The sequence below is a fragment of the Chaetodon auriga genome, chromosome 15 (assembly GCF_051107435.1).
Source record: "Chaetodon auriga isolate fChaAug3 chromosome 15, fChaAug3.hap1, whole genome shotgun sequence".
Classification (NCBI taxonomy): Eukaryota; Metazoa; Chordata; class Actinopteri; order Chaetodontiformes; family Chaetodontidae; genus Chaetodon; species Chaetodon auriga.
Genome location: NC_135088.1, coordinates 13,528,354 through 13,539,023, shown reverse-complemented (window position 1 = coordinate 13,539,023; position 10,670 = coordinate 13,528,354). Strand labels below are relative to the sequence as shown.

Here is a 10,670-nt window from a genome sequence, read left to right as displayed (position 1 = left end):
CAGGTGCTTAACTACTTCAGAATATAGCATAAAATTACAGAATTGAGGTAACGTTAGAGCGAAGGCAGCATCTCCAAACGTAGGCTGTAAAGCTCAGCAACATCACACCACAAATAAACATGCAGGCTGGTGCTTGTAAAAAAAAAAAAAAAAAAAAAAAACTGACAGGATGTTGCACCAACTATTCGTACTATTCGGTGCTGTCAAGGACTTCTCGGGCGATGATGGCCGTGTTGCTGAAGCAATAAAAATATGAATTTGATCAAGCGGTTTTCTCTCAGCTGGCAGTGTGGCAGCTGGACCTGCTTAACCTGCTATTAATCTTCCCAAGAAGCATTCCTGTGAGTAATTACTGCCATTGTGCTTCTAAGCAGCATGACTAACCAACTCTCGTGATATGAAAATGAAAGGATTTCCAAGACCCTTCATCAATAAAAGACATTGTTCTGTCACAGAGACAGTCTTGGTTTGACCACGTACAACTCAGCACCGGGTCTGATGTGTCGCACTCGTGACTCCAAAGCCGTGATTTTAAACCCGTCCTCCGTGTGGGCTCTTGGATGAAGAGTCTGAGTTGGCATCTGGGCTGGAGTCCATCTCGATTCAGCGCATCCTCTTCAGTCTTTTTCACCCTCCCTCCTGGCCAGCAGGGGGGCCAAGAGACCACCAACTTCAAAACAAAGCCCTATCAAACATACATCCTGCAGAAATGCCTTTGAGCGTGTCCAGACCCTGACCTCTGACCTCCCTGCAAAGTCAATGTTTGTGGTGGCGGTGGGAGACACAATCTCCACTCATCCTTCCATTGACCTTTGTTAAAGACGGTGTCCTCTGGCAGGTGGTAAAGGAGAGGGTACAGGACTGTTCAAAGCAATAAAAATGTTGTTTTTAGTGGCAGAAACAATTCTGAGGCTGCTGATGGATGTACAGCATAGCATTTGATAAGCATGCATTATGGCAGAAATCCAACCTGTGACCAGAAATCCCTCTAAAAGTAATAATAACAAACCTAAGAAACCAACTGCCGCCTGCTTTTCTTCAGCTTTGGCTTGTTGGTGCAGCAATACGGCAAACCCCCCAAAAATGGTTAGTCACGAAGAGTTACATATCTTTAAAGGACGTGCAGGCTCTGATGGCTCGTGATCAATGCGCTCTCATTTCTTTAGAATTATATGAGCAGTAAAGCTCACAGAAGAGCAATCACTGCGTACAGATGATCACAAACTGCACAGTCAGGATGATTAGAGAACAAAGTAATGCTTTATTTTACAGCCCAGTATTACACATACAGTACTAATGTAGAAATCTCTAAGAAGAAATAGGTCATCAGGTACTTGTCATTGCAGAGTTTGCATTTTAAAGGCTGTAAAATTAAGCTTTAGTAATTAGTATCATTCCAAATGTAGAGTCAGACATTGTGGACAACACTACATCAAAATCAAAAATACGTTCATCAGTGAATTGTAGACATTTTGGGAAGTTTTTCCTTTTCCCCAACAAGGAATGAAACATAAAAAAGACGTACATTGTGAATGTAGATTTTCCCTCATGGGTAAATTAAATTTATTTTTAAAATTTGTCAAATGTACATAAATTATATTTAATGCATCAAAACCAAAGGAGCAAATCATATAACCTCTTTAAAAAATAAAATAAAATAAAATAAAATAAAGAAAAATAAAGAAAGAAAAAAGGAACCAACATAAGAGAGAACGACATTCTTTGTTGAGATCATTTGAAACAAGTATTGGTCAGGCATTTCATTAACCTGGGAAAGCAAAGTGCTACACACAACAACCACTGAAGACAGTTCACCATACACCTTAATGAGGATTCGACTGAAGCACCTTTTCTTAGCTTAAAGCTAAAATGGAGATTTCACTGTTTTTTTAAGTTTTCCTTTTCACAAAAGCTCCATTGTGTGTTTATAGTCTACCTTCAACAACCCATACGCCAAGTTGACCATTTTCCTACAGAGACGTATACTTGCAGTGACATTGTTCTGTTTCAAGTTAAAGTACTTATGTGAACTGCTTGACCCAACAGGCTGCTAAGACCTTGGTTTACTATATTTTCCTCTAGGATGGAGCTTTGAGTGCAAATAAAGGCATACAACTCCTTCATGAGAAATAAACATGGAATTCAGCCACATGCTTTCAAATAGTAATCATATATTTAATTGATATACATATATTGCCACCATTGGCACATACGATATTGCACACAGTGATGAAATGTTGCACAGAAAAAATAGATATATTTTTTGTGGGCGAAAACATTCCAAAATTACAAATAATGTGGAATAACGCTGAAAAGGTTAAACTACGAAAAAAAACAAAACAAAAACAAAAAACAAAAAAAAACAAAAGAAAAAAAACAAAACAAGACATGCTTGCTGCTCCCCATTAATTGAGCGACTTACAACGTACAAATAACTACCCAAGCCATAGAAGGAGCATTTCGAAGGGGGCTTGCCGACAAAAGTTTTTAATCATTTCAGTCCGCTGCCGATGTTCCCAATCAGCCCCTGCTCTCCCTGCTAGTGCGCTTGGCTAGTGAAGAGCCAACTCTTCTGCATCATCGTGCATCTAGGTGACCACCCCCTTCCATGTTTACATGTAGGCCGATACCTGGATGGCTGGGGAATGGGGATGGCAATAGTTAGGGAAGAAGGTAGCAGAAAAAAGTTTAAGAATTCTGCTCAAAATTTTTCTGAAGAGTTTGTAACAAACCCTTTTAGCACCACGAGGCGTGCGCTAGCACACGAGGGGGCTGAGACACAAAAATGGAAGAAAGAAAAGAGGAAACGATAACAAAAAAGAAGCCAAACTGCGATCCAAAGCACCAGGCCAGCGTGTAAGCATGCGGAGTGTGTAAGGCACCAGGTTGTTTATATGCTGAAGAGGATGCTCCCAATCAGGTATCGTTTAGGCTATACCAGAGGCTCCAAAAATAGGTGGTCAAGGACAGTCTAGTTTGCTGGTTTCCAGTCAATCTAAACGTGGGAGCAATCATTTAATTCAATGCTGAGGTAAATCTGACATTATCTGATTGTTGCCAGTTTCTCTGGAGTTTACTGACAGAGTTTATAAAACTGCTATCACACATCTATGAGATGCGACTGAACTGGATTAGAACCAGTTGTTTTCCGTGTGGCAGCCCAAATATTTACAATTAGACCAAAACTGAATCTCATCACCCCCAGGTAGATATTTGGGCTTACAAATCTAGAAGTAGAGCTATGAGTATGTATCCAAAGTAGCCCCACTGAACATCACATCCTCAGATCTTAATCTCGCAAGGGTGGGCGCATCCACTGACACACAACTGGAGGCTCACCGGCAGGTGAACGGAACCCTCTTCACCTCGGCTTTCCAGGCGTGTTCCTCAGCGGCCCGCCTCATAGTGTGATGGTGATATTTTGATTACAGTTCGCAAGGTCACTCCTTTTACAATCACGCTTTGAAACAACTTCCACTACAACTACATCAAGCCTTTGGATGGAAATCACTCTGTACTCGAACTTGAGATTCGTACACTATAGGCAGATAAAGATACATATGGAAGGGTCCTTGAGCCAATATTTTGGGAGACCAACGAAATCTATCTTAGTGCAGATTAACATGCAGCAACAGCACTCCTTGGCACGATTCGGACTTTTACGACCGAACAACATCACAAAATGTTTGTGTTTCAGATGTACTAACCAATGATGCTCTGCTGAATTTTGCCTCTTTTTTTTTTTCTTTTTCTTTTTTTCTAGGGACCAATCAGAACAGGTGAAGGGTGTTTGTCTTGTTCAGTAATCTGCAATTCAGGCCATTTGCTACATGTTGTCACTGCATTTCCTCTATCAAATACACATTTAGTACCTTTAAAATTAACACATTGCATTAACAACGAGACAGAAAGGTAGTCTATAATATATCCATCTGCATGGCAACAATTTCAACTGAAACAAAATTACAATATTAATATTTCTTTGAATGCCTCTGGCAAATGTCATCATGTCGAGATCCATTGACCAGTTCAATATATTTGATTTCTATGCAATGCATATTGCACAACAAATAGAGCACTTATTTCATCTCATGAAAATGCCTATATGTTCCTTTTACATACTGCATGACGTCTAACCAGTTTTCCAAAGCAGGCCTAGCCCTCATATGATTTATGTGTAAACACATCTCTACTCACAGGTAAAGGTAAATAGGATGGCAAGTACATGTGACAACCTTTTACAAAGTTTTTTGAATTTTGGTTTTAAAAATTAAAATATCTGATTTGTGCTGAAGTCATTAGCTCACATGAAAAGGAAACGCGTTTTTCCTCGGAACTCGGCAATAATTCCATTTGAACATTGCAAACACTTTTTTTTTTCTTTTTTTTTTTACAATAGCTTTAACTGGTACAAAAGTTTTCTGTTAATAAGGGAAATAAACACTCAGTTCAATATTGTTTGTCAAGTAGGAAACAATGTTCAAATATAATGTTATTACTTTGTTTAGCAGCCTGTTACTGTATTAATGGTGGATAAGTGGGGTAACATCCAGCGATGAGTGACAACATGTCATTACTGTCAGGTTGTGGAGGTTTCGTATACTGTGGGTGATGCTCCCTTGGAGTTAAACCGTTACAGTTAAATCTTTAGATTTCTTTCTTTATACAGTAGAGTTTTTAATTATATTTCTCTTGTTATTTTCATTACTCTTGCATCTTTTTTGCTCTCTATATCAATCCTCGTCTCCATCGTCCGCCTGCATCTCCTCTTGTTGCTGCAGCTCACATGCCCTTTTCTCCCGCTGCTTCTCCTGGATCTTCTTCATCTCCTCGGCATATTTACTGAAAGTATTCCCAAATTTGGACCATACTTTGTAGGGCACCGTGATTGAGTTGCGGTACGTTGGCTTCACCTCGCTTACCCTCATGAACACACCATACTTATTGGATCCGACGTCGAAGAAAAAGCGCTTGTTGTCCACAGTCAATGATGACCCTTCGGGCAACTCTGCAGGTTCGTCCTCTACACCGTAATCGTCAATAAGTTTAGCCAAAGCGTCACGAAACTCAATAAGTCCCTGGGCAGGCAAAGCGATCGTCTGGCCTTGCGTGGATCCCAAACCGGGCCCCCGGTTAACGGTCTGTCGAATCCTCAGAAACCGTCCCCTCTGGTTCTCTTTCAGATCCATATAGTATTTCCGATTCTCTCGGACCAAGAACTCGCTTTTGAGCGCTCGCCTGGGCTCGTCTTGTACCAGTCCCGGGTTGCTCGGACCCAGCTGGGCATAATGTTCGATGAAGTCTCCCAAGTAGTCACGGAACTCGACCGCCACGGACATGGACAGAGTGAGGCGGCTCTTGTTTCCACCGGCCCCGACTTCTGCTATCTTTAAGAAGCGGCCTTTCGCGTTCTGCTTAACGTCCAAATAGAAGCGTTTGTTCTGGATGTCAACCCGCTTCGACGCCAGCTCTTGCGTCTCATGCTGGAGCCCGGAAGCCGAGCCCGCCCCTCCTGCCGCTAGATGCATGGAACCGAAGCCTGGGCCCATGGCTGCTCCTCCCTGCTCACTTCCACTGTCTCTGTCCGCCATGATGCTGCCTGCCTGCCTTCTCCCTCTGTCTGCTGCAAAGCCACGGCCAGCCACAGCAAACGCCGCAGCTCTCGCGAGATCTACACAGAGAGGTATAAAAGGCGAGGGGGGGAGACGTTAATGCAGAGCGGCGAGGCTGTGTTTTCCCCAGCAAGGTGTAATGTCATGAGCTGTCGTTTATATTGAAAACGAAACCAACAGTGGTTCGGAAGAAATGAATTTCCCGCAGGCTGCTTAAGTTTCTATTTGTGGTTATTGCCTCTGAAAATGATGCTACCTGGAAAGACCCTAGCTTGCCCCCTGATTTAAAGCACGAGGAGTAAACATTCCTTCCAACGTAACGCTGGTCAACAGTACACGTGTCTTTGTGCAAGTTTAATGTGCTAATCATTCTGCAAACGATGATTTCGTTGTGGTAATCTGACATTAAAAAATACTGCTTATTTTTATATGTAAGAGTTTTGTGTATGGATTCAAAATTGGCCCTAACTCATAATTTCTTGTGACTGAATTCATAAGAAAATCCTGTCTTGGCAATCAAGTCTAATTCTTATTTAACTTTTCGTTTTGCGCCCTAAGCAAGCCGCTAGGCCTCATCGCCAAATTAAATATAGGTTTTTTATATTTAACGGATTCGCACAGGTACCAGTAATAAAATATTATTAATAATAAGTCATAATAACCACGAGTGAATCATTTATTTGCACACTACCAGCCGTTTACAGCCGATAGCACAGGATCCTGGTGAAACTAAACCACCTGGTTTGGCTTCATCAACTTTAAGATAGTAATAATAACATACATTGAAATGACACCGCGGTATGACTTATTTCAGTCATTTATTTCAAAATGTGGTGAAGGCAACAGCACTCTATTTATTTCAAAACATTAGGCCTACATTGCAATTTATTCTCTCACCACTCAATTTCACTTTTTGCTTTGCGGACATGGCAAATGAAGTGTAGTTCTGCTGAAGCCTTCAGCTCCGGCCTGGCTGCAGCATGCCGTGCTGACCACGGGCGCGCTCACGAATAATACCACTATTTTTAATCTTTGGCCTTGAGGGACAATCAAGCTATTTTTGACTAGTTAAAGTCACCTCATTTATGGCTGAAGTCCACACCTTATATCCCGGATAGTCACCAGGCTATTTCCATTGTGCCTTTCTAACCAGTCGTCATGCAGATGCTCCAGCTTGGTGTGAGCGCTGCGCCGTGCATCCCACAGGCCTGCAGTCCCTCTTCACTGTTCGGCTGCACATACGAGGCCAACTGACGGCGCATTTTAATCACAGGTGAATTTGTCAGTTACAGCACATCATAAAGGCCTAATTTGTATAAATATGTGTTGGGTCTGCCTGCAAATAATAGCCAGAATTTGCTGTGCTCTTATTGTGCATTTGTAGAAGTTTGTATGCTACAGCATCGACTCTGACTGCCTGGAAAGACCAAAGCATGCTCATGTTGAAATGTAGGCCTGCACACTCATACGCTATTACCTATAAAATCATACTATAGACCATTATGTGGTCTGATGTTGTTTAAATAGCTGAAAAAATGCACAGCATTCTAGTTTTGCATTTACTTCTCTTAAAAAAAACAAAAACAAAACTCAATCAACATATTTTAATAGGATAGACGCAACACTGACCTGTTACTGGTCACTTGTGTCCTGTTCCCATGATGGCGGTACTTTCTTCAAAATAAATAATCTTCCTTGTTGTCCACCTGGTCACCAGTCTGGTTGCGCTGACCTTTCACATGAACCATCAACATGCTACTTTTTTTATGCGGTCTTAATTCGTTTGTGCCAATTTAGCAATTGCATGTATAAATCATAATAATAATAACAATAATAATAATTTCAGTCGAATTAAAATATTCACGAGAGAGTGCATTAAAATATCAGCTTTGGTATTAAGGAATTTCCTGTGCATTTTCAGCCGAGCATTGACTAACAGCTGTTGCAGGCCACACCTATGACTGTCCTGTACGCACAGTAGATGCTTTTAAACCAGGCACGCCTCCTCCTCCTCCTCTCTCAGGTCCATATATGTTGAAAAGTGTTTGTGTGCGTCAAAGTCTGAGTAAAAAGGATGGCCAGCACCTCAACTCCGTTTAAATCCGACGCTCATTCATAACTATTTTACTCATAATTTGGCATTAACCTGAGAAATATTCATGTTAAAAAGGTGAGTATTGATTCTTAAAAAGGTATTTAACTTAAAATAAGTCGAATATTCTTCTCATGATACATGGGCCAATCATGTCATTTGATGTGATATTTGATGTGATCAGTTTTTTTTCTCCAAGTTTTGTGATCTTATTGTGCTTTATTTATATTATCTTATTTTTTTTTCTTTATATAAAATTTAAGAAAAATGTCACATTGACAGAATTGTTAAGATTAAATAAGAAAGAAAGTTACTTTCCAGCGTGGACATGTCTTCAGAGTACAGGCGTCCAAAGGCTGTTTGAAGGCCTAAGTGCAGTTCAGTAATACAAATTAAGGTCTAAACTACAAATTAAAACACTTCAAATCTATTTAAATGTTTTTATCATTGCCATTTATAGATGCTGATAACTCTTGTTTGTGTCACGCACGGAGGTATAAAGACATATATATTATTTTAAAATGTTTCTCTATGTCAAACGTTGCTTTTTACTTTAAATTCCAAATACTGAATTACCTTTTGTAAATAATACAACTTCGCACAATTCATTGAGTGCAACACTGAAATAATTCTAAAGTTAACGTGCATGGGCCTTTTACTTAAGAAAACGAGTACTGTGACAGTGGGTCAAAATGCTGAAGAAAGGCAAAGGTGAGCGAATTACTTTCCATTTTGTGGTTGTAATTACTAAAACAAAGCAATAAAAAATATAAAATAAGCAAAAGAAATGGCGTATTTGAGATGTAAAATATTTAAATTAATTATGGATAATAGAACCACTGGCTTTATAACGCTGAAATAAACATGTTAAGAAATAAGCGGGGGGGTTGTTAATTGAAAATCAGCGGTATGAAATAACATCTGGGACAAAACATAAAGCTTTCCCTGCGCGTTTGCATTTCAGCTGCCTCCTCCTTCATGTGAGGCGAGGTGAGCCTGCCGGCCTGAAGGGGTTGGGCCTGCCACAGTTTAGCTGCTTTTCTCTTTTTCAACCTCCTTATTAAAACTTGATCTATGTTTAGATTTGCTGTCTAACCTCCTACAAACGTGCTGCTCTTTACGTCTCAAAGGTCGCCGGCCTCCTCCTCAGCACCGCACCAAACATCACTTCTTGTCACGCAAAGTCCAGCAATGTTTCGGCAAAGGTGAGTAAATTACCCTAATAAGAGAAACATTCATGTAAGCTAAAAGGCAATTAAAATAAATAATGCATTTATATATATCCTGTATCATTCTGATGTTCAGCAGAATGTAGGCCTGCATGGGTTATTTATGCAGAAATGAATGCATGTTAGCCGTTTGGCTGGTTTATCCTCAACTGTCCTTGTTTTTAACTTTATTTCACCGTCAGTCTCGTTGAATTTATTTGAGTCCAGGTTTTTAATTCTTTACGTTAATTGCGTGTTATTGCTGCTCTTAAAGGAAGCAGCAGTTGACCTTATTGTGCCACTCTTTTGACAAGCGCTCTTTTTTTCTCTCAATCAGTTGGCTGTATGTAATAAATACGAGTCCGGATTCATGCAAAATAAGTAATTCCTATAGAACTTGTGCTGAAAATCAGAAGAGGTCTTGTTTTGGTATTACGTATCAGTTTCTATATATTCTACGTAGGATGCAATATCCCCCTTTCTCTTGGGCCTTGAATCACCCATAAAAAAAAATCCCAATTTATAATTTCATCAGATTTTCTAGTGCAAAATCTCACCATGGGGCCCGTTACATTTCTGGCTCATGTATAGGCTCTACAGACCCTGTCTCTGTGCGGTGGTTTATCAGCTGCACCCACACACAACAAACAACCTGTCAATTTAATTAATCCATCATCAGTCGGTAGTCTTACTAGGCCTGTTTTTCGTACCAGTTTTTAATCATGAATATGGACCCGTAAAATCGGTTCTGTTCGGATGCCGAGGCCACGTCCAACGCAGATTGCAGCCGTAAAAAAGGTGTCGTCGCAGTCTGTAAAAGGCATCCGCTGTGATCACCTCACAAAGTTTTGCGCTATCCCGACACAGGAGTGCTGTGGCGTTGCTCCAAATGCAGCTCCGCTGTTATTTCAGATCACATGCACGGCCGTATGCTGTATGTTATGCTTCTGTAAACTCTGCCAAGCCATGACACATGCTCGGCTTCTCGTCGGAACACTTAAATGCTGCAAGACTGTAACATATCCGAGTGACATGTAAATAAAGCGTCATTCCACCGAGCGAGATCCCACAACCTACCTTACGCAGCGCTCAGTCTGCAGGCGGGAAGGGGGCGCCTTTAAAGCCTCGACGGCGTGCAGCAGGAGACGAGACAAGGCAGAAGACACACGTGAACACGCTCCGAGGCCTCTGTGACAGCGCGGCGGACTGCTTCTGCTTGCTTCACAAGATGGACAAGAAACGGCGAGTCGTGGCACAGAGAGCGACACACGCACAAGTTCAACGGCGCACGCTTCACCTCTGATGTCAACACGCACTGTAGGAACTCGGTGAAACGGCGCCATCTCTTGGTGGTATTGAGGAACTGCAGCCTTGCCTGCTGATGTTAACAGGTAGACCAGGGCAACATTTTTTTTAATTTTATTTTTAATTTTGCAACTGTAATGGAGGGCAGCGTCTAAAAAGTATGTGAGCATCGCTGCTATCCACACACACCCTGTTGATATTATGACCTTTGCCTCACTATAACAGCATGTTTGAATCTTGAAGGGAATGAGTGTTACAGCCATGCGTATACTCTGATGAGCACCTGTGTTGGTGTTCAGTGTGTTGCAAAAGCACATGGGTAGTTCACTTCACACGGCGACAGATGCTTTTATTCCCGTGTTTAACATCAGTTCTCTATAGGCTTAAAGTATAGGCCTTGTAAAGTTTCAGCACCACGGAGAGCAGCCAGGTCTGTGGCGGGTGTGCAGGACA

The 10,670-nt window shown here is 41.3% G+C and overlaps 1 protein-coding gene across 2 annotated transcripts; it reads right to left on the bottom strand.

Annotated features, from left to right (window-relative positions):
• Nucleotides 1-1,535: 1,535 nt before the first annotated feature.
• puraa (purine-rich element binding protein Aa) lies at nucleotides 1,536-10,168 on the bottom strand. Of its 2 annotated transcripts, XM_076750045.1 has the most exons (3): nucleotides 9,990-10,168; nucleotides 7,242-7,344; nucleotides 1,536-5,671 (listed from the first exon to the last, which is right to left on the bottom strand). In XM_076750045.1, exon 3 carries the CDS (start codon nucleotides 5,589-5,591, stop codon nucleotides 4,734-4,736), a length of 858 nt encoding a protein of 285 aa, XP_076606160.1. In that variant the 5' UTR covers nucleotides 5,592-5,671; nucleotides 7,242-7,344; nucleotides 9,990-10,168; the 3' UTR covers nucleotides 1,536-4,733. The 2 variants fall into 2 exon arrangements, with proteins under 2 accessions (XP_076606160.1, XP_076606159.1); XM_076750044.1 differs by lacking the exon at nucleotides 7,242-7,344 and having other exon boundaries at nucleotides 9,990-10,161.
• Nucleotides 10,169-10,670: the final 502 nt, after the last annotated feature.